Below are 25,258 nucleotides of genomic sequence, written 5' to 3' on the forward strand. Positions count from 1 at the left end.
GGATTTATGATGCGTAGGAGGCAATATGTCTGCCGGACAGGAACTCTGAATGTGTTTCTGATGCACTAAAATGTCATTATATTCTCAGGTGAAATCTGATTATTGAATTTGAAACCTGTATTTGATGGATTACTTTTTGTATGAGAAATTTTGATCTTGCAAGGAAGAGTTTCAGAGCGATCATTGATCTCTGTTGCATTGCAAAATATAGAGGGAAAGAAGAGAAGTGTTTGAGAAAGAAGAAAATCGCACTTGTTATTTTTTTTTCTAGTTTTACAAGGGCTGTTGTTAGGCATACAGAATTGTGTGGGGTATTCTTAAATCCTTTTTGAGAGGAAAAAATGCAGACAAACTACAGATAACTACTGCAAAATATAAGTTTATTCTAATTTCAGCTTGTATGCATTTTAGTCAGACTTACATGTCAACCCAAAATTTAAAGGAATAACAACATTTCACCTTTATGTGCAGAAATAGTAAGAGAGCTACGAGTTGGATTTCAAAGCATGGACCTTTTGAATCAGTTCCATCATGTGTTTTGGATGGGAGACCTTAATTACAGACTTGACTTTACTAAAATACAAGAAAATCCTATGACTCCAGAGTATGCAAACCAAAACTTTCATTGCTTTTTACATAAAATATATGCATACCTTGTTCCTTGAAAGTCGATAGTTATATAATAGATTGAATGAGAGTGCTAATTTAATCTGCAAATCTTATCGTAGGAGGCATTTTTGGCATGCACAGGTGAAACAAATCCTGGATGGAAATTTCAAGCAGCTACTACAGTATGATGAGGTATATTGTGTACAGAATACTTGTTTTTAGTCATCTGTACGCTTGGCATGGGTGGACTAGAAAACTTTAGTTGCTTCTGGGCCATCATGGTGTTGAAACCAAGGGGTACAAAATTTGAACAATAAATACTTTAAGGTGAAATTGATCCCTTGTTCCCACAAGGTGGTCTCATATACCAAGTTGGTGTGGTGGCTGGGCTTGACGAAATAATCTACCATTACCTGTATTTTAAGTCATTAAAATTGATTTTTGTATATTGTATTTTGCACTTTTTCAGCTATTGAGGGAAAAGTCTGCATCAAGAGTGCTTCATGGATTCATGGAGGGGGATATTAAATTTCCCCCAACGTTTAAGGTATGATTATATGATTGAGGCACGCTACTCCAGCTTGATTGCAGCTTTGAAAAGGAGATTCAACTTGGTCTCTAGAATTTCTATGCTTTTGGTCTTGTAGAGAAAGAAATAAATAGATTTTTTCCATATACTTTTTTTGTCCTTTATTCTTCTTAAAATCCCAAAAGTTATTTAATATTTACAAATGTATTTGTCTTACGCTTACTAATGTTAAACAGCACAGTTATGTAATTTTACTTATCTTATTGTAAAGATTTGCACTTAACCTACTTTCCTTTACTTGTCAAAGATGCAAAAAGAATCCAGTAATTTATACTGTCACAAGCGAATGCCAGCATGGTGCGATCGTGTGCTTTGGCGGACTCTTGAAGGATGTGATGCAAAAATTTTGACGTATACTCATTGTCCAACCATTTTAACAAGGTAGCATCTAAACATTGTCACTAAATAACATTTAATTTTGACTAGATAACACTGTCAACAAAAAAATGTTAGAAGTATCATGTCTACCTTACCCTTTATTGCAAAATCTTGGCTTTGAATTGCATTATTTATGAGCATTTAATAGTACATTGTGTTGGTATAAATCTGTGGTATTGACAAATTTACTGTCATTTAGAGACCATAATTATTAATTGTAGGAAAGAATTAGCCACAAACATTGTTTAGTTCATAGATGAAAAAATCGGCTATAAATTGTTTATATCGCAATTTATTGGGAGTGAAATGCCCAGCTGATTTAATCGGCAAAAATATCGCCAGCGATTTTCCGTTAAAAATTGCGTTTTTAGGGTGGAAAAAATCACGATAAAAATGCAGAATATCGTGTTCCACGCGACTGAGCTTCATTCCACACGAACCCTAAAAAGCGAAAAGGTTTTAACACAACTTCATTCCATGCGACTCAGCTCCCTGACGCCCGATGCCATTCATCCACATAACTCCTTGACAACCGACACAATTTAATATTAAAATATCGCGTGTTAAATTGAAATAGTTATGAATATAGGCTACAAATTGGAATAATATTTAATATTGAATATCACGTGTTAAATTTAATATGCTTGTTTTTTAGAAAATTTTAATGTATATGCAATTTTTAAGAAATTATATATTTAATATTATAAATTAAAAATTTAATATGTTAGTGTGTTTTTTTATGTTAAAAAATTTAATGTTAATGTTATAAATTATGTTAATATTATAATTTAATGTTAATGTTATTAATTATGTTAATATATTATTATGTTCTATAAATTTAATGTATATATGTGTTTTTTTAGAATATTTTAAGAAACTATATATATTCAAATGTTTGATAATTTTGCCGATTTATTGCCGTTTTTTTCTCGATTTTTAAAAAAATTTTGGCCAAAAGATTTATTGCCAATTAAGATATTTACATCTTTGGTTTAGTTGCATTTAGGAAGTATTCTTTTAGATTTCAAAATATATCAAATAAAAAGATGCAATAAAAAAATTGTTTAGATTTATGAATAATACAAGATGGCATCAAATTTTTTCCATCGGTACTTTAATATAGTATCCTAGGCCAAGTTCAATGGGATTGATAGCAGGAGGCATCCACACATTTCTAAAAGTACACTCAATCACGTTGCATGCACATGTGCACATGTGCGTGCACACACACAGACTAGCTGGAAAGATTGTTATGCAAAAATATTCACAATTCATTTTGCATAAATACACTCAACTGTGTTACTAAAAATACCCAATGGCAGGCAAGAAGTGAAGGGTTGTGCTTGTAAGGATGAGTTTTTTGGATAGTTTCCTTGTAAAAAATTATTCAGCGATCTTCCATCACGATACAGATTGAGTGGGGACCTCATGTAGGCTGAAAGAACTGTGGACAATGGATCATGACAATCGAATCACAACTATTGGGTGGATTCCATCGAGAAAAATTGAGCCAGTACATCATATAGACTACAAGGATTTTAGACAATGAATCACAACAATTGAATGGGAACAATCTTATCCATCAAAACATAGATTGGTGGGTCCAGGTAAGAGGGTATAGATAAAGACAACTTTTTTTAGCAGCTTAAACAATTCCTCAAGGCTCAAATAACATTCACAAGCCATATGAAACAACAATAAAATTTAACTATGTTTAAAGAGAAATTTGCCTTCAAAGGCTAACAATCATGCTAAGAATAGTGCCTAAACTATTACAGAGACCAAAAATGGCATGGGGTTGATTTTTCCCTTCAAGATGGATGAAAATTTTGATTGCTTTTCTTATTTTGGTTCTTCCCTAGTCCTCAATGTCTTTGTGCTTTAGTGGGTTAGTTCCCCATTTCTTAGAATCTGCCCTTTGTTGTTGCCTTTCTTCTGCATGCATATTTTCTCCTGTCCATGATTTAAGGCTTGCCCTCTTCCAAGAAGCTCACCTTTAGTTTTTGTCCATATCTTTTTGTGTATGGAGGTTCCGAGATCGATTTGATTGGCCCTAAATGCCACGACTAACTGGAAGAAGATTCGATCATGGCACACAATTTGGCTGCCTATAATAATGACTCTGAATTCCACCTTGGCCATTTTTATCCAAGATATGCTATTGTTTACAACTTTCTTTCAGCACTACTTGATTCTAGATGAAACCATGATGAGGATTTAACAACTATCAAGTGTTTGACAAGATCTCTATGGGAGAATACCAACCAAGAAAACCGAGCGATTCTTGATATAGATGGAGGTTTGAAAGAAGCTGGTTGGATAGAAGATGATGACAAGTGTCCTATGAGTTTGACTTCACCAAAGTCATCTTTACAAATATCCATTCACATCTTTTTGTTGAAGTTGTCTTAGTTGCTACCAAAGTTATAGTGTCACTAAATTGAATTTTTGTTGCTAACAAAGTTACACAGGCTTGCTGCTATAGATCACAAAACTAAAGTTATATGTACCTTGACGATTAATTCTATTATATTCCAACTTCCACAGGTGAGGTGTCATTCTTCGTGGCTTTGATGTATTCTCTTCTTTCCCATTGAAAAGATGTTTTTCAGTATTTCGATACTTATGATTTTTGTGGAGAGTGCCCATACTCATCAAACACCTGCTTTCCTAAACTTTTTGAATGACGAGATTTCATCTTTGGACCACAAACTGGACATGCAAATTTTCCCTTTGTTTGAAGACCTACAAGATAATGTATAATTCGATTAAATATGTTAATTTTTTTATTTATAATTATCATGCGCAACTTGAACACTATAACATACCACAAAAATGTGTTAGCCTTGGGGCATCGTGTATTGTCCATACAAGCATCGCATGGAATTGAAATTGTCTTTGTCCTGTTGGTCTAGAGACGTCATACATAGTGACACCATTCCATAACTCCAACAACTCGTCGATAAGAGGCTCAATATATACATTCATATCTTTAACTTGGTATTTACCTAATCGAATGAACAAAAACATTACATAATTATTATGACCATTTTACTGCAATATTTATAATTAAATGTAGACGACTATTAAATGATAAAATACCTGGAACAATCATTGCCAACATTATGTGCTCCCTCTTTATTGACATCCAAGGAGGAGTGTTATTGTTGATAATAAAAACAGGCCACACTGAGTATACAAATCTCAGCTCTCCAAATGGATTGACACCGTCCGCTGCCAATGAAAGCTTGAGATTACGAGGTTCTTCTTTAAAGTGTGGCCACTTTTCCTCTATGTCCATAAATACTAAACCATCCACAGGCATTCGAATAATGTCATCTCGATTTCTATTGCGTGCATGATAATCCATAAATTGTGCCTAGCTAGTGCACTTGAATAATCGTTGCATTCATGGAATAATGAGAATATAACGAAGAACCTTGCGAGGCACCTTTTTTGTTATTTGATCTGTTTTTTATGCACATACGAACACAGAATAAAATACCAAGGTATCTTATCCTCTCTTGAACAAAGTTTCCTCGAATGCTGAAGATTTCGCCTAAGGATCATTCGAGAAGACTCCAAGGTTCTTATATGTAGGGTCTCTACGTGTGGATAAGCTTTTGTGGTATGATGTGATTATGCTGGAATCACATGGGGACTTACATTCGACTGCTTGAGTATTTAATCTCCTGGAACTTGAATGCTATCTACTAGCTGGAAGATAAAGAAATGGCAAAAGCATTGGTTTAAAGAATCTATTCTAGGACCTAGAATGCAAGGCTATAGATGAACGACTAGGTGGAGTCCTACTGGGCTAGGTTTCACCATCAAACTGAAAAATTCAACACCAACTCAATGCGATCTTCTAAGGGATGCTTCGAATATGTTCAAATCGTACACCTTCAGACACTGATCACCATTCAAGTTAATGCATGAACAATAGACGCGTAACGACTTAAGATTAAGCTCATTCTATGCCAGTTGACCACGCAAGGCGCACTTACAATTAGCAAGAGGCTAGTGGTTTGGACTAGGCGGATTCCACGCGAGTGCATTCAATAACTTCCTTCATTCAATCTAATTATTTACCATCTAAAATGAAGATTCAACAAGAGGCCATGCATATTGCAAAGAAACGACACATTTCACCATAACTTCAATGAAAATGGAGTTCATTTACAATTTAGGCAACAATTTCTTGCCTTCTCCTCCTAATCTACTTTAATTGTTATTCTATTCACTATTCTAGCTACTCCTAGCTATTAACCTCTATTAACCAACTATTAACCTTTACAAATGAAGAGCCAGAGCTTTATATAGGGAGCTCTCTACAATTCAATGGCTTTGATTGATTTACAATCAATGGCTAGGATTACAAGATAGAAACCCTAATTAGGCTTTGTTATAACAAACTCCTTTAGCCAATGATAAAATTACATTTGATGAGAATGGACCAATAGATGTCAGGGGTAGGTGCCTCGAAGTTTGTGCCATCATTGGTGAGTTAGGTACATTGAATCTGGACATGCTGAGGTGGAGCCATCTGACTGGAGGAACAATGACTGGGATGCCACCTTGTCTTGCGTTTGCCCTTGCATTGACCTTGATTGATCTTCCTTCATCCTTGATGTACTTAGTGAATGATGTAACCCCTTGACTCTCATATGTTTGATGAAGCCTCCTTATGGTCAGATCACTCCTTAGTAGCCCACTTCGCCTTGAAATGCTTACAAGATCTTTCTTCTAATATCTTGTGGTTTCTCCATATGGCAAAATGAGGTCCTTGAGGATAGCCTGGTCTATTACGTGCAACTCTTTTAACACTTGAAGTCCTCCAACTTTGAAGCACCTTGAGTCCTCTCTCACGCATTTGAAGTGTCCTTGATAATGATGGAACTTGAGTAGGTCTTCCTTGTCTTGGCCCGATCCTCCTCCATATTGATTTTATTAATCTGCAAAATGAACAAAGGATGATTAAGTATACATGATATATTTGTTCTAACATGATATTTCTCACCTTAAATCATCAACAAGAAGGCATTAGAATGAAATTTGCTCAGGATCCTCTCCAGGGATAGGCCCTATAGTGAAATTCCCTCTAGACCCTTTGGAAGGGTCAGGAGCGAAATTGGACAAAGTTGCTCAATTAGACCTCATTTTCAACCTTACCTTACCAAGGTCAAATCATTCACCTCCAAAATTGCTTAGGAATGGGTTTTGCTCAAGGACTTAGTCAAAACTTTAGATCTCCTAGGAATTTCGCTCTGGACCCTTCGGAAGGGTTAGGAGCGAAATTTGCATTTTAGCTCAATTTTCATCATTTCTTTGCCTCAAATCTCTTCTCAAGGCAAGAATACATCAATCTTATGCCATAGGGACAAAATCTAGGCTTCAAACAAGGAGCAAAATAGTGTTTTAAGAAATTTCGCTTTGGACCTTGGCCAAGGACAGGACCTATAAGGAATTTCGCTCTGGACCCTTTGGAAGGGTCAGGAGCGAAATTTGTGATTTAGCTTCAATTCCATCATTTCCTTTGTTCCAAATCATCTCTCAAGGCAAGACTTAACAATTCTCTCCCAACAATGCCTTAGGAATCAAGATCTTGACCTCTAACAAGGAGAAAATAGGTGTTTAAGAAATTTCGCTCTAGACCTTTGGAAGGGTCAGGAGTGAAATTTGTCTTTAGGCTCAATTCACACTTTTTTTCCTCTCAACTCACCTCAAACTTGAATTATCAAATCTCCTATTACCATAATCAAGTCAATTCGCCATCTATTTAGCTTAAAACAAGGTCCTTCTAGTGCATTAGGCAAAATAGAGAGTCTTGCTAGGAATTTCGCTCTGGACCCTTTGGAAGGGTCAGGAGCGAAATTTACATTTTGCCTGATTTTCCTTCACAAAATTCCATTTCTCACCCTTTAATCATTAGAAACAAGTCTTTTGCCTTCAAAATTGCTTGGGCATGAGTTAGTTCGTGGGTTTGAGCAAGATATAATGTTTTATGAAGAAATTCGCTCTGGACCCTTTGGAAGGGTCAGGAGCGAATTTGCTCAATTAGGCTCAATTCTCATCCTTTTTCACTCATCTTTGCTTTAGACTTGATCCTTGATCCTTTTCTTTGCCATGCGTGACCACCATTCAATGTCCCTAGTGAAGAAATAAGCTATTAGGAGGATTTCCCTCTGGACCCTTTGGAAGGGTTAGGAGCAAAATTTGCAATTATGCTCAAATCCTTCACTTTTCATCACTTCACTTCGTTTCACACCTCAATACTCTCTCAATGTCATAACCCCTCTTTGGACATTGGATTAAATAAATACGATAATTAAAACATTTATTAATTAACATTTAATGATATTGGAAAATCGTCTCATTTATGAGACTTCACGATTTTCCTCTAATATATGATTATTAATGTTTATTATTTGTTATGATTATTATTTATTATTATTGTTTTATTTTAATGTAACGTTCATATTTCAATTACTAATATTATATTAACTATTAAAGAAGTTTTACCATAAAATACTATTAAAACATAAAATAGATATATTGAATATATTACACTTACCATATAACGTGTTATTTAATAAATATAAAATATAAACATGAATTGTCAAAATACATTATAAGTATTATTTGGAATAATATCGTATTAATACAATGGCATTAATAGAACCGATATACAATATAAATTATTTATGCTGTCCTTAAACCACACTTAAGAAGAGCAAATATAAAACCTGAATTAAATAATTATTATTAATTTAATATTTATTAATGAAAGATTAATTAAAATTATTAAATAGTTGTTTATTTATTAGATATCATTATTTAATTAGTATTCATTAATAATAATATTCTGAAAATATTCAAATAGAGCAAAACAATATTATCATTATAAGCATTACATATTAATAAAAATATCATTATTAAAACAATGTTATAATATTATATTATTAATAATATTATTGTTTACATTTCATAATTCTACTATTGTTCTTAAAATTCTCTTGGCATAGTAATTAGTAATAGGCAGCGAACCAATTATATGAGGAGACGATTAAGAAATGGATAATAAGTTTCAAAAGGACTATAACCATTGTAGACTATCCAAAAAGGGGGTGATCTATGCTATTCGTATATGTTAGGGAAATGGCAACCAAACACTATGCGGAGGGATGCATTACGAAACCCATAAGACAGCGATCTCTAATTATCGAAAGAGAGGTGTAATGAAGAGTTTTTGAAGAGGTATGTCTTGTAAAGGAACAAATACCTCTCTTGGATGGTATAAGAGAGGGATAAAAAAAAAAAGGGGAATCGATCATTATGAAGGGTGTGAATCTATCATAAGGAGAATAATATATACTTGAAGAAACATCAATAAAACAAAGCGTGAAATCAACACTGCTACAAAAGCCTTAGCAACATTGATTAGATGATTTTTGAAGCCGACTTACATAGTCATATGATAGTTGACCAACAACACGGGCAGTATAAGTAATAGGAGTTACAACGTATGCCAGCTAACAACAAACCTTAAGGTAATTCATGACACGGATTCGTTGACTCCTTTAGAGGACAAAAAGATTATCACGGTTAGAAATAGGATATATAATGATGGTAACGTTTTGATTGATGAAGGAAGCAATGGTTATAAATAACGATAAGTAATTAAGACTGTGTTGTGCGAATCGCACACCCATCCCCGTCTTGGACCGGGACCCCCCAGTTTGTGCCTTTTTGTCTTGCCCTGAAATTTGGCTAAGTCTGGAATTTCCTGATCCTGAAATTTGGTTAAGTCTGGAATTTCCTAATCCTGAAATTTGGCTAACTCTGAAAAACTGAGGAAACCTCCAAAAACTAGAATTTGCAATATAACTCCTGGAGGTCTGAAACCACTCTCAAACATCTTGAAAGTATATATGGAATATAACTTAAAGTATAATTATACTTAAATGTTATATTCCATTAAATGATCCTCCGGGGAGATCTGGACAAACTTGCCCAAGTGCCCAAGCTCGCACTTCTTGAGAAAACGTTTAAAATCGCCCAAAATACCTAATTTCGGACCTTGGGGCTAAAATGTGAAAAAGTTCAAAAGTTGCGAAAAAGCCCCCAGAGGTCCGAAAATCCCTTAAGTCTCCCAATTTCGGACCCTGGGCCAAAAAGTGAAAAAGTTGACAAAACTGGTTGGAAGTCCGAAAAAGTGAAATGTTGCAAAAGTGCCTTCAGGTCTGAATTTCACTTAAAGCACCAATTTCGGACCCTAGGGCTAAAATTTGAAGTTTCTTCTAAATTTGCAAGATGCGTTTATAGGTCCGAAATTCTTCTGAAAATTACAAAATACGCACTTGGTCCGAAAATCGCGATAGTGCCCCCCACCTCCGAAAATCACCAAGCGATTTTGTTTTCGGACCCTTTGGACCAAAATGAAAAAACGCGAAATGTTTCCAAAGGCGTTAAAATTCCAAAAAACACTTGGAAGCTTGTTTTCGGACCCTAGCTCCAAAATGAAAGGTAAAAGGAAATCGCGAAAGTCCCCCCCCAGCTCCAAAGTTTGTTATAAATTTGCCAAAACGCATTTAGCTTCGAAAGTATTCCCAGTTCGCCAAATGCTTGAAAGCTCGGAAATCACGAAAGTGTTCCCAAATTTGGACCTTGGGATAAAAAAGGTTAAAACACGAAATTCCAAATATGCTGAAGGGTCCGAAGCTTTTTTATTTGCAGAAGTGTTTAATGATCCGAAAATTACCCTTTAGCTGGAACGAAACCCCAAGCGCTCCGAAATTCGCCAGAGGGTTAAAACACCTTCAAACCTCCGAAATTTGCAAATGCGTTTAGCTCCGAAATTTATAAAAACGCCTTATGGTCCGAAATTTTCTTTTAAATTCCAGAACGCTAGGAGGTCCGAAAATGATAAAGTTGCAAAATTCAAACAATCCGAAATTTCCCAAAAGGGTGCTTTAGGTCCGAAAATGCTTAAAAGTTTGTACGAAACCCCAAGAGCTCCAAATTTCGTCCAAAACATCAATTTCGGACCATGGGGCTGAAATTTAATATTTGGAAGAGTTGCAAAAATCTCCAGATGGTCCGAAATTTCACTTAAAACGCCAATTTCGGACCCTGGGGGGCTAAATTGGAGAATATGATGAAATTACAAAAACGTCTAAGTTCTCCGAAATTTACTAGAAAAAGCATGAGGGTTAGAGTTTTAAAATTTGAAGAAGTTCTCCAGACAAATCGTGCCATAAACCCATTCAAAGCGCCCAAGACTCTGAAGGTAAAATCATGCAGAAGTAAATCGACCAAGGATTAGATTTCACATTCGAAAAGAAAGGAGAAGCATTTTCAAGATACATCTCACAAAGAGCTTCTCAAGCCAGACGTCGTAATTAAATTTAATGTTTGTTAAATTAAATTATTTAATTTTTCAAATTGATTCAATGAAATAAATTGGTTGATTGATCGCAGGACGTCATTGAAGAACCAAGAGAAAAAAACCTCAAACGCAAATCAAGGAAGGATCGCAATCCAAAGCCAGGCGCTAAAGATTGGAAAAGAAAAGATGCAAGAGCGCGAGAACAACCGAGCATTGGGAACCATGCCGTTGAACAAAGATGAAGTCCACCGGCGAAATTGGAGGCAAAAGGCAAAAGAACACTCAGTCTATGCATTCTCAAGAAAGTGCACAGCTGGATTTAATTCAAGGAATTCAATTCCTAAAAAGCTGAAACTGCTTTATTGTAAACTGCCTATGGGTCCCATGCAAGATATTTTTGTGGATAACTATTCCCAACCACCAAGAAGACCGGATAAACCTGAATTAAAGCCAAAAGTGGTTGGTAGTTGAGATATTTGTTGGTTGGATAATTGAGAATTTAATGGGCATGGGTTAAAGCTGTCAACTTCTGGAAGGTAGATCAAGACCCTTGGATGCAGTCCATCCTGGCCTCTGATTCAAAATTGTAATATCTATAAAAGGCAGAGGCCTTTCTTTTGTAAAGGGTTAGATGGTTAGATAGTTAGATTTTAGAGTTAGAATAGGTTAGATCTTAGCAGTAGCATAGAGATGTTGCAGAAATTGTTGTAATAGGCAGTTGAAATCAATATATAAACATTGATTTGGTGTTTATTGTCTTGTTTTCATCCTGTTTGCATGGTTTCTTTGAGCGTTTTAGATAGATCTTTCTATTTTGGGTGTGCAAGTATTTGATAGATTCAGGCTCATACCACTGAGGATATGTTGATTGTGTATCCTTTTGTGTGGTTAACCTGAGCCTTCGATTGTGCTTAGTTCAATTGCAGGTGTCCATCTGAGCTGCGCTAGAATTGGGTGCTTAGCCGTGCGTCTCCAATCTGAAAATCTTCCAAGTTCCTTTGAAGATTGCACCGTTCCTGCAAGGTTGTGAGCTATTCTGGCCAAGCAGGAATTGGTTATGTTGAATCTGTCTACCCGCATACCCGTGTTGTTAGTTTTAGATCTCCTAACCCTTTCATTTTGCTCTTTATTGCGTAATTCGAGAATCACAACAGACTAGCTTGTTGCAAATCGTAAGTCCCCTTGTGTTTCCAGCATAAACACATCAAGCCACTGAGAGATCCCGCAGTCAAGACCTGACAAAAGAAACCTTGAGGTTATCCCCTTTGATCAAAGCGTAGAAAATAGCATTAGGGATTCCCTTATTTCAAGAGAGGGTAGGATACTCAGTGAGTTTATTCTATTCTGCATTGGCCGTATGGAGTTTGCAGCGATGCGATTTTAGACACGTCAACAGACTGCTTAACATCAATTCAACTGAAGGACATTATGATGCTGTTAACATAATATCATACTATTAATAAAATATAATACTATTAATGCAGCAGTTATATGGACTGGTAAAGTATGAATATATGGGACTGTTAATTCTGCTTGGTATTAAGAATATAATTAACACTAATAATAAATCTGACTTTGTTAATATTAACACTGCTAACATAACCTAATATGAATGTTAATATATGAAATCCCATAACATTCTTACGCAGAATTAATAATGGTATAAATTTAGATAAAATTAATAATATAATAATAATAATAATAATATTATAATTATTATCATAGTTTATAAGAACTGCTCTGAATTACAATGTATATTACAATACTATTTAAAATAAGTAATAATATAATTATGGAGAATAATATAATGGTTGTAATTATTATAATATTTTATAAGGGATGTTCTCTAGTTGAATATATATATTAATGTTAATTGAAAATAAATAACAAATAATAAATATACTTATATAAATATATATATATATAGAAATTGAATGAGTAAGTAAATATAAGATTATAAATCAGATGGAATTATCAATTTGATATCAAATAGAAGGTTATGTTTCTCTGTTATGACTATCAGTCTCTTAAAAAAATGTAATGTTTAAGATAGTTTTGTCTCCTAATCAATTTGGTTTTAATCATAAGTACATTGATATGGATTAATTATGGTTAAAACAAGACTAAACCTAGTAGGGGACATTACACTCAACCAAGCCATAGGGATAAGGTTTATGAGGCAAATTAGGACCAAGAAGGGTGATATAAGGAAATTCGCTCTGGACCGTTTGGAAGGGCCAGGAGCGAAAATTGACATGTTAGTCTCTCCGTCAAGATTCATATATGGAATATAACATTTCTTTATATCTTTCTTCTTTTTTATACTTTAAGTTATATTCCATATATATTGTCGGGATGTTTGAGAGTGGTTTCGGACCTCTAGGAGTTATAATGCAAAATCTAGTTTTTAGAGGATTCTTCAATTTTCCAGACTTAGTCAAATTTCAGGATCAGGATGACATTCTAGACTTAGCCAAATTTCAGGACATTTGAGGATCAGGATGACATTCCAGACTTCTTAAGGCGAATTCACTTTTGTCCTTGATGTAAGGGATGGGACCTAGGAGGACATTATGCATTCAACCAAGGTTTGATTTAGCAACTTGAAGTACGACCGGATAGTACACAAAAAACACCCTAGGAATGATCTAAATAACCCCTAATCACTCAATTGACCTGACCTCTTGAGGAGATCCACTTGACTCAATCCCTTCAATGCAAAGGCTAAGACACTAAACGACTAACAACAAAACCAAAAGGGCTAACCCTAGAAAGCAAAAAGTGGGGGTCCCCATTTGCAATGGGGCGATGTGTGAATACGTCACAACAAATATCTACTGATACGACATTCAAGGCATTCAGTTCAAAATTCATGTTGTTTGTGATATATAATATGATCATTGGGACAAGCATCTATTGCTTGATACTCCATTCCAATATCTTTCATAATGGCAAATAATTCTCGGTATGAGTGAGGTAGAATATTTGATGGTGGTAGCAAAAACTCACCTATCAATCTACAGTAAAAAATATAATTTGTTAATATAAAGAATATTAATGGTACATGATTCACCATTTATTAACTATAATGACATACCTTAACATACGTGAGATTGTTATGTTGGATAAACCATTCATAACCTTCAAGTTCACCAACAACAATACAATGGAGAGAAGAGTTGTCTGGGAGCCTTTGTAAAGGGTCTCATATGCCTTCTCAAGTAGAGGTAAATCATGAACAACATCAAGTTCATCTTCATCATCATGATTAGCTGCGCCAGTACTAAATGTGTCATGAATCAATGTATTTGTACCATCATCTTCAATTGTGTTTTGTGGCTCATGATCGTCATCTTCCATGGGATCATTATCTTCAGCTTCGATATTCACACCTCCATGTTCCTCCACTTCGAAAACCATATTCTTCGGGTTGTGTTGATCCATATTATGTGCTCTGGGTTGCTCGACCTATATAAAAATGATAAACATAAATAAACCATGATCATGATCTCATCATCAAGTGATTTCTTATGTATATAAATTGTTAAAACGATATAATGAAAACCTTACCAATGGATGATAATCATGTCCCCCTTCAATGTGACGATGCAGCCTACAATGTTTCTTAGCTGTTTTGATTAAAGTCTTCTAGTCTTTAATCCCCTACAAATTTTGCAGGGACAATAACATTTTCCATCACCTTTTCTTTTCAAGTTAGACCACAATCTAGCAATTATCTCCTTATTTTGTTGTTCGCTGATATTGTCTGACATGGTCTTTCTTCGCAGGAAAAAAAATCGGGCTATAAAACTAGTTATATAGAAGTTGAAATGTTAGTTATGAAATCATGTTTCAGTATAATTTACCAAATTAAATTACTTGAACATAGAAATAATGCAAATTAAACCAAAATCATTTAACTCTACTTTTTCATCTCAAAACATATCTAATGGCTTTTTGGTATGCAATCCTTGTATCATATCTTAAGTTGAGTGATGTCTAATTGGGGTAATCCATGAGTGTCTAATGTGAATTCAATATCAATGTTGTGAAGTCATCGAGAGTATGGTGATAGTCATCCTTATAGGATCCTCTCAATACTGTCCAAATCAGTCTAAAAGGAAAGTAACTAGCCATTCCCATGCTCATGCATACTTACATGACTAATGCTGCCCTTGTGTATCCTAAACATTGGAGAGACCTTATTTGACTTGTCTAATCAATGTGGTTGCTTTCCTAATATGAAATACTGAGCTCTACCCTTGCCTCTGCATCAAACTTCTCACATCATGTTTCTTCAACAAAACACACTATTCCCAATCTTCCTCAATACCCTCAATGGAGGGGCATGTATAATGGTTTCAACATACAAAGTCAATGATCATACAGTCCATTCTTCTAGACACCCTTGGATACATTACTTGGCTTCTAGGCTTGGGAAAACTAATATGAATTGAGCCAACACCATGAGGATAGGGTCAAGTATCATGGCAACTGATCATAATACATGAAGACGGGGTTCACACCTAAGTGTTGGCTCTCAACAATCCCACACTTCCAAAATTGTCAGTCTCAAGACTTCTCCTATTGGGTCAACACTCATTGATGGCCACAAGGCCAAATCAATGTATGCAGGCTTTGAACTCCTTACTCTAGGCTTGGAGGACCCTACACAAGGTCTATGAACACTCACTTGGTATTACAATAGAAAGAGCCTTCCTCTAGAACTTTGTTTGCAACACACACATCATTGGTAATCATTGTTATGATGGATGGTCTATTAGGACAGTAAATAAAATGCTTATTCTTTTTCCACCCTTTGAAACTACAACAAGGTATTTGACTTGGCAGGGTCCCCATACATCACTTCAACACCAAACATTAGGCAATTCAACCTTTTGCCTTCTCAATGCATTTTTTTTTGTCTTTCACTGGTTTTCTCAGTGTGATGCATAGGGATATCAGACCTTTCATGGCATCATCACACGCATAAACTTCCCCATATGTCCCTGTAAGTCTAAGATATTAAATACATTTCACCTAGCACTATCTGGTACAGATTCTTGTGTCCTATCCATATAGGATGTTTGCACACCGCACTGTCATCCTTGACTCATGTGTATGATGCAGAGGTAGGGGCATGTATAGTGGTTTCAACATACAAAGTCAATGATCATACAGTCCATTCTTCTAGACACCCTTGGATACATTACTTGGCTTCTAGGATTGGGAAAACTAATATGAATTGAGCCAACACCATGAGGATAGGGTCAAGTATCATGGCAACTGATCATAATTTGTGAAGACAGGGTTCACACTCATTGATGGCCATGACAAGGCCAAATCAATGTATCTAGGCTTCAAACTCTTTACTCTAGGCTTGGAGGACCCTACACAAGGTCTATGAATTTTACCATTATAATTATTTTCTAATGGATGAGGATCTATATTATCATTTCCAAAATAGTGTTATGCATATTCACAAAAAGAAAGGTAAGTGGAAAGAGTCACATCCCAAAGTCCAAACAAGACAATATCTCAAAACAAAAAACAATTATAACAAGACAACTAAGAGGAGGAGGTTAGCCCTAGTCATTTGTTTTGCTCTTTATCTACAATTTCTTGTTTTGCATATGTCACTTAAAACTACACTTCTATGACCCTATTGCAGACAATAGGAATAATTTTGTAAAATTAGCAGTAGCACTATCTTTTCACCCAACTATAGTGAAAGTCCCAAATCATCATTGGTGGTTCCTTAGTGAGAATACAAATGTGTCTCATGTAGCATAGGAGCTCATTTTCTATGTGAAAATCAAGAACCTACCATCTAACTGTGAATTTTTGGTATATGTCAAAGAATTCAAGATCTCTAATGTTAAGTTAAGGTCATTCTAATGTTTTATGCTTGCAAGAACCAAGTGTTGTTATCAAAGCTGCAGATGAAAGATAAGTCAAGCAGTCAACAACCTTATCAATACTCCTGTTCTTGTGTCAAATGTTCAATTGAAAAAAAATGTTGTAGGTATGTGGAGCACCTTTGATGATGGTAATTTTAAAACTCACCTCAAGTCTACATGAACTGCAGAGGCTTGTAATAAGTATGCATGACTATCTCCTTACCCAAAATGTAATCCTTCCATTGCTTGCAAACCTAAATGATAGCATATATCTTTTTGTTATATTTTTGGTACTTACCCACTATGTTATAAAACATCTTGTTATGGTAAATAGAAAAAGTCTCTGGTGACACTATGTTAGAAATGGCTCACCATTGTAGGTACATGGACCACCTTTGATGGTCATTTTGCAACTCACCTTGAGTCTACATGAGCTGCAGAAGCTTGTTGTAAGTATGGATGATTGTCTCCTTCCAATTTGTAGTCCTTTCATTGTATGCAGACCTAAACAATAGCATAAATCTCTGACATATTTTAGGTGCCTACACACTATGTTAGAAAACGTCTCACTATGGTAGGCAACTAGATGCTAATGTTAGCCAAGATTGCTCCCCATACATTTTCTAAGGCATCTATTTTGATCTCAAAAGATTGCTACAAATCAGACAAAACAAAGAGTGGTACTGAACAAAACTTCTATTTCAATTGAGTGAATGCTTGTTGTTGTGGCCCTATTCATATGAACTTTTCTTAGGCCCCACTTTTGTTGCATGTTTAGAGGCAATGCAATGTGAATAAATGTGAGCAAAAACCTAATGTGGAATTTGGTTAGCCCCAAGAAACTCAAGAGTTTTATGAGAATCCTAGGAGCAATATATTCTTTATAGATTAAGATCTTCTCTAGGTCAACATGTACACCATCTTCATCAACAATGTACTTGAAGTACTAGATTCTCTCCATGCTAAAAGAGCATTTCTCTATATTGGCATAAAGCTTAAGCTGATGCAAGTTGGAAAGAACTTGTCACATGTTATTCCCATATCTTTTTGAACATAAGAATGTCATCCAAGTAGACAATCACAAACAGCCTATGAAGAATCTAGGTACATCATTCATCATCCAAATGAATGTTGTTGGTTTAGTGATTATGCCAAAGGGCATCAATAACCACTCAAACAAGCCCTTCTTGGACTCAAATAAAGTCTTCCAAATGTTAATTAGCTCAACAAGGAATTGATGGTTCCCTGATTTCAAATCAATCTTGTTGAAAAATTCATCTCCTGAGAGCTGGTTCAAGAGGTCAGCAATTTGAGGGATCAAAAACTTGTTCTTGATAGTGGTCTTGATTAGGACCCAATAGTCGATTTGAATCACCATGTCCCATCTTCTTCTTGGAAAGTACAAAATGGGCTTCCACAAACCAAAAGTAGCTGGTCAATATGACCCTTTTGAATCAACTTCTTAAGTTGTTAAGTATTGATGTAGTCAAATACAAATTTTCGCTCATAGTTGCCACAAAATTTACTTTTCTTCATTTGTATCTTTTGGAAAAATCTTCCTTGATGACCTCCATGAAACCACCCAAACTGAGATTCACCTCCATCACTAAATCAAGTGGAGTTCCTTCAAATCCTTCTTGGCTAGCAAGCTAGCAATCCAACATTGTTGAACTGGAATTCTAATTTAAGTAGAGCATACATATTTTTCTCTAATCTAAGAAATTACAAAGAAATACATCTCCAATTTAGAAATATAATCATCAACAACATCTACATCAATTTTCCTGTCAAACTTAGGGATGTCACAACTTACCTAGGCTCTAAAGGGAGTCTAATTGCCAAATGACCTTTCCAATGGGGCCCACTACTTATTTTGGTTACTTCGGAGCATTAGCACAAATCAGTTCATCATCCTTGATCTTTGTTTTCCTCAAGCCACCTAGATCAACAATTTGAAGGAATTCGAGGAGTTAGTAGCTAGTTCTTCAATATCATTGAATCTTGTCTTTAATTCAAATATCCAATATCTGACTGCATTTGATGGTACATGCAAGAGCAACTAGGTTGTGATAGCACTTATCTAAATTAGGCTAGTAATTTGGGGAACAATACACTAGTTGAGAAATTTAATGTACCAAAAGCAAAAATTGAACAAAATAAAACACAAAATTGATAATTACAATATAGCTGAACAAAATGATCTTTATTTTAATCGAGTGTGTTTACAAAATGGGTAAACTTTGTAGTAGAGATGAATGCCTTCTATTCTTGTTACATGATTCAAATTCAGGCACTATATAGCTTTCAAAAAAGAAAAACTTACTAAAAGTAGTCTATTAGGGATCTTGGTGGAACCAAAGAATCATCACATCTAGTACTAACTAGTGTCCTTGGAAGTTGAAATGAGCATTCAAATAAGGACAAACCTAATGGAACACTGAAAATGTTTGTTGGAAAATTATTTATTTGGCACCCCCATTTGTCAAGGCCATAACTCTTGTCTATAACTGCCATTAAGATGACTTGAGATGTTTTCTACATTGCAACACCACTTCCACTTTAAGCTATCTCTAGAATAGTTCTTCTAATGATTGTGGATCGTTTTGGCTAGAAAGAATTAAAATAAAATCCAAATTAGCATTAAACCAATAGATAATGTCTATAGAATGATCAATAGATCTCTGGCTGAGACAAATGCCTTGGTGAATTCTACGATAAGTAGGGACCCTCTCCATAGCAACATGGATATTCTCAGCAATTGATTGAATCTCTTGAGCTTGGTGAATAAGACACTAGTGGTCCAAAAGCGAGAATAGGGTCAAGTGAATTCCTTCTCTAATGGATAATTTAATTTTAACGTTTGATGGCACAAACCATATATAATAAACTTCGTAGAACGTTACATTGTGTTTACAACAGTTACTTTTCACTTACAATGTTGAACAACACTTAGCAATTGAGGAACAACAATGAGCACATACAAATAGTTCAGGCATAAGCAATATAACTAATCATATCTTCAAACAAACTGGAAATAGAATATGCAGAATACCTAGATCAAAATGGTCGTTGTTGCTTCTAATTGTCTGCTCCTCCTTGACATCTCAGATTGCTACCACTATTCAAATGTTGAAAGGTGGATGAAATTGGGGTTGAGCACAACAAATTGACCAAAAATAATGATTTGTGGAGTTTGAACAGGTGTCATGGCTATTTGGGTTGATTGCATTAATTATATGTGGATTGCTTGTTTGATTTAAAGAAATAAATGTCTGTCCGATTATTTAGATTGTGTTTTTTCATATGATTTATGCAAATTCAAATTAGCCATAACTGATAGACTTGACTAGTTTGATCGATTGCTTGTAGTATAAAATGATTTTTTACATTGTGTCTTATTGTTTTTATGGCTTTAATGGTGGTCTTACAGCTTCTTGTTGTTGAACAAGGGGGAGGTGACCAGTAGGTCGGTGCTTGACTATGGTCGATAATGAATTATTGGGTCAACCCTGTCGTACAATTCTCCCCAACCATTGCTCTTGTGGAGCTCAAGCCAAATAGGGGAATGTTTTAGCTAACCCACTATATGAGTGCACTACTTTTCTCTCCACTTCCGAGTAATACCGATAAAAATAAAAGCAAACTAAATATTAAATATAGTTTTTTAAGCCTCATGCATGTTTCATCTGTATTAAAGATGATGTATTCCTATGCGGAGCTTAAAATACCTAATAACATACGAAGTCAAAAAGAGTGGGCGCTGCAAATGTTTGAAAGTGAAGCTTTATTAAACTCATTTTGCCACCCATAGAAAAAGGCAAAACAGCCGGCACTTAAACAAGAAAGCATGCGTACACAAGATTATAAAAGCCCACAACCTCTATGTTCAATCCGAAGGCCTTATTATTATCTTTATATCTTTCTTGAACATTTATGAGAGAAGATCCATGAAGCGCAGCACAAAAGTCTTCTCTCGTTCCTTACCCACCTCGATAATCATAACTGGGTTGCTATGCCTATTCACAGTTCTTTTCTTATTAGCCTTACTCAAAGTTCCAGAATTCAGACAAATAGTTAGAAGGCCATCTAGTTTGAACAGAGTATTGGACTATAATTCTAATGCAAATGGTCTCAATTCATCGTTTCCAACATTTCTTCTGAGAACAGATGAGAATACATTTGTGGATTCTCAAGGCAGCCAGATCTTCATCAATTGTAGCTGCCCACAAGTAGATCAGAACTGTACAAAGGATATTAAGGAGAATGTCACTGCAGCCATTGAAGTTGATAAGGGCAATGGCTCAAAGACTGGCTGTGAGCTCAAGATTCTGATTGGAGTCCTAACGAGGGCAGATCTGTATGAAAGAAGACATTTTCTTTGTATGGTTTATGGAATCCAATCCACTGTCCATGCAAAAGTAGACGTCAGATTTGTGTTCTGCAATCTGACAAAGGATGATCAAAGAATCCTTGTGCCTCCAGAGATAATGGCCTATAATGATATCATAATATTGAACTGTGAAGAGAACATGAATGAAGGTAAGACTTATACTTATTTTTCTAGTCTGCCAAAAATGGGATTGCAATATGACTATGTTATGAAGGTAGATGATGATATTTATTTTAGGATCGATAAGTTGGCTGAGTCACTGAAGCCTTTGCCAAGGATTTACACTTACAATGGTTTTGTTATACCCTGTGACAAAATGGATACTTTTGACAAGTATATGTCTGGTATGGGATATGCCCTCTCATGGGATTTGGTGAAATGGATTGAGGAATCTCCTATTGCTAAGAATAATACAATGGGGCCAGAGGATCTGATGGTAGGGAAACGGTTAGATGAAGGGAAGAAAGCTAAGAACAGATTTAACAATAAGCCTGCCATGTATGACTTTCCTCTCTCTAACGGCAAGTGTTCTCATGAATTGGTTCCTGATACCATTTCTGTACACAAGCTTAAGAACAGAGAAAGGTGGTTTTCTGTTCTCACCTATGTTAATTTTACATCTGCCCTCAAGGAATCGAAGTTGTATCATCTATACTAGGTTGAAGATGATGTCATTGTGGGGATTTTCTCTTTCATTTACCAACATTTTACTCAAAGCAAAGGCACTTCATGTATTTGTACAGATTATGTAGTTTGAAATCTGCTTATTATTTCGTTTTTCTAATAAAATGATCACATTGCACTTTCAATATAAAGAAATTGGCCAGGTAGTTTTAAGATATTGATAGCAAGTTGACTTGCATGTTTAAAAAAGAGTAAAAGACACGGCTATTCCAAAGAAAACCATATGAATTATGGAATGACAGAAGTTTTAGGGAGCATGACAATGGCCACCATGGAGTGGAATTTTAGGGTGATTGTTGCTATGGCAACTTGTGCAATGGTTGTTGCAGAGATTGTGAGAATCATAAGACTTGTGTGGTGGAGACCTAGAAAAATACAGATGTGTTAATATAATTTCCTAGTTTATTCTGATTGCAGTTTAGTTGCCTCCATGGTCAAAAAATTAGTTGGGACACTTGCCAACCTCCTCCATCAAGTGTGCCCTCTTCTCCTCTTCCCACTTATGGACTCATGATCACGCACAGCCCGATCTCCTCCAGCAATATCTCTATCCACTCTTCCCCTCTTTCATTGATTTCAATCCACTATATTGGTGGAGGCATCTATTAAGGTGGGTGTATCAGAGGAAGCCATGGCAGGTGGATGTAGCTAGATCAAGCAAATTGGGCACCAGGGTTTGTATATTCAAGATAGAAATTAAAGAAGATTTAATTTAAAATGAAAATTCATATGCAAAAGAGCCTAACCTTTTAGGAGATCGCACGTAGGGTTGCTAGAGGTCGACGAAGCTTGCGCGGGATTGATTGAGCAAATGACTTGAGCTCTTTTTTTTTTTTTTTTAAAGTAATGCCCGTGGTCGTTAGAATTTCGATGAACGCGGGCACTTTATTTCAAAAAAATCAAATTTCATTACTAATGCCTTCTCCGTCGAAACCAAATGTGAAATTATCATTGGAATTCCGACGAATTCGGGTATTTTTTAAAAAAAAAGTCAAATTTGGTCACAATATACCTTCTCCGTTGGAAACCTCCGTCGGAATTTTAGGCCAAATGTATTAGTGATAGCAATATAGCATACATTTATTTTGTTTGTGGCTGATGTAGAATTGCTTTTGAACCTAGATACTTCTGCATCATACAAGCTAGGTAGATGAAATGTACCTTGATTTCTAGTTAATAAACATTTTCTAAAATTCAAAACTGAGATTCTATAATGTCTCCATTTTTCAATAACTTTAGTACTACAATTTGCTTCGACTTTCTCGATGACCATCAGCCCTATCAGAGAGAATGTTTGATTTGAGCAATGGTCTTAGTTGGTCTAGAGGATTCTTAGACACTTCCCGAAGTAAATTCCAGCTTTTGGTGTGTTCTCCAAGATTCTTGGAGAGAGCATCTATTTATAGTCACTCGATCAGCCCCAATTTTCATTATTATGCAATCCAATTTTGATTCCATTGTTTTCCGGTAGTTTCCATAACTTGGGTGTATTATAATTTATTGGCTTTGATTTAATTATGTTACCAAGGTTACTTAATTTCAATTAAAATAATTCAATAAGCACCTTAATGCAATAATGCATTGGAAAGAGAATTAAAAGTTTTAAATGTTGGACGCTTGACAAAGTGATTCAAGTGCTGTGAATATCTAAATAATGAAATAAATCAATTTTTGGAGAAGCAAGACCTATTTAATTTATAACTGATTTTATATTATATTTTCCATAAATTTCTCAAAAAGATTATAAAAGGGGCTTGTGAGCTCATTTGGTATTATGCAAATTATTCTATCTTCCTTTGATGAAACCCTTGTGGTCCGTCCTATGGGATTGAACTTGGTTCATCTCAGCTTTCTTGAGGATGGAAACCCTCTCGGAGAAGATTAGCCAACGATCCTCCTTGGTTAATGTGGCTTGGTTTATTTAGGGTCATGGATTGTGCTAAAAGTTTGTCAGAATGATTTGGAGTTGAAGGTTTTATCATCTCACATTTTCAGGTTTGCCAAGTTTGCAGGTTCAGAAGTTTGCCTTCAAAAATTAATAATTTATTATGTGTTGTGTGTGTGGGGTAAGAAAAATTGAAAATCAAAATTTTGATTGTGCAGTGTGTGGTTGTGAAGGAAGGAAATTAAAAAAATTAAAAATAATAATAAAATGTATTAGTGATGGAATTATTTCGAGCCATACCCTTTTGCTTGGAAGAACCGTACAATTTGAAGAAATTTATGTGAGGCTGAAAAAACCATGATAAAATCCCACATAGCTTTTGGAAAGATTTTAGCACATCACTAAGGGTGAAAGGAGCCAATAAAGTGTCAGAAAAGGAGGAATCAAAGCTTTCTAACCTGTTGTACTTCTCTTTAACTTGCTGATTGAAAAGATTTATTGCAGCTATTCTAAGAGGAATCAAACAAAGTATAGATTGTTCTACACCCTTAATAAGTATCGTACTAATTTGGAAGACACTAGGAAAAGGTTCCAAGCATGTTTTCAAGCTGATGCAGCTTAATAAAAGGTAATCGTAGCTTTGGGGGTGGATGAGTATACATTTAGATTTTCTATACAACAATTTGGTGGACGAGTATACATTTAGATCTTCCATACAACAATTCAGTGAGAGTTGTACACATTTAGGGAGGCTCAAGGAGGTGCTATATTAAATATTTGATACATTAGTAGTGTTTTATTCTGAAATTGAATGTTTGACTAGTGAACAATAGATTAGCAAGCAGGTCAGCCATTTGGAATATTAAAATATTAATGTCTTTGAGGTCTAATGTATGTAAATTTTTTATGTGCCATCTAGGGCTATTGTTTGTATCTGCAATCTTCCTTTCAAAATATATTGCAATAAATCTGGTGAAAGAATATCAATCTTTGGAGAATGGTACTCAATACTATTATTGTTATTCTTAATGTTATTGTAAGCAAAACAATCGTCTAGAATAGCCTCATGTAAATTGTTTGACGAAATGCCTATGTAGTAAATTGTGGAAAAAAATGCAAAAAATTGGGTTCGAACAAAGGGTGGTCGTTACAGTGGTATTAGAGCACAAAGTATCTTTCCAGCCTGGTGGGAAACTATCATTGTTGAAAATCTTGAGTTGCATGTTAGTTATCATTGACAAAATCATGGATGACAAAATGAACTCTTTGTTTGAATCAATGAAACAAACTCAAGCTAAAATTGAAAAGAGGTTGAAAATCATGGAGTCATGCAACAAAGAGGATGTTGGAGATAGGCTTTTATAGAAAATGTAGGGATCTTGAGAGTCTGCATCAGTCAAATGGTTATTTACTCAATATGTTGAAGGTGGTGGAG

The 25,258-nt window shown here is 35.2% G+C and overlaps 2 protein-coding genes across 7 annotated transcripts in view; both read left to right on the forward strand.

Annotated features, from left to right (window-relative positions):
* LOC131063643 (uncharacterized) overlaps positions 1–25,258 on the forward strand; it is a 234,193-nt gene that overhangs the window by 69,158 nt on the left and 139,777 nt on the right. For all 6 annotated transcript variants that reach the window (XM_057997541.2, XM_057997540.2, XM_057997543.2 and 3 more), the window contains exons 13-16: positions 472–604; positions 729–801; positions 1,079–1,156; positions 1,446–1,579. In XM_057997541.2, coding sequence (XP_057853524.2) covers positions 472–604; positions 729–801; positions 1,079–1,156; positions 1,446–1,579 — 418 coding nt within the window. The remainder of the gene's footprint in view (positions 1–471; positions 605–728; positions 802–1,078; positions 1,157–1,445; positions 1,580–25,258) is intronic.
* On the forward strand, positions 20,812–21,912 carry LOC131063539 (uncharacterized). The gene has a single exon (XM_057997390.2). It carries the CDS (start codon positions 20,812–20,814, stop codon positions 21,910–21,912), a length of 1,101 nt encoding a protein of 366 aa, XP_057853373.2.

This window comes from Cryptomeria japonica, chromosome 4 (genome assembly GCF_030272615.1).
Source record: "Cryptomeria japonica chromosome 4, Sugi_1.0, whole genome shotgun sequence".
NCBI lineage: Eukaryota > Viridiplantae > Streptophyta > Pinopsida > Cupressales > Cupressaceae > Cryptomeria > Cryptomeria japonica.

What these genes read in the sequence shown, in the direction of transcription:
- LOC131063539 (XM_057997390.2), top strand. Translation starts at nt 20,812, where the DNA reads ATGAAGCGCAGCACAAAAGTCTTCTCTCGTTCCTTACCCACCTCGATA.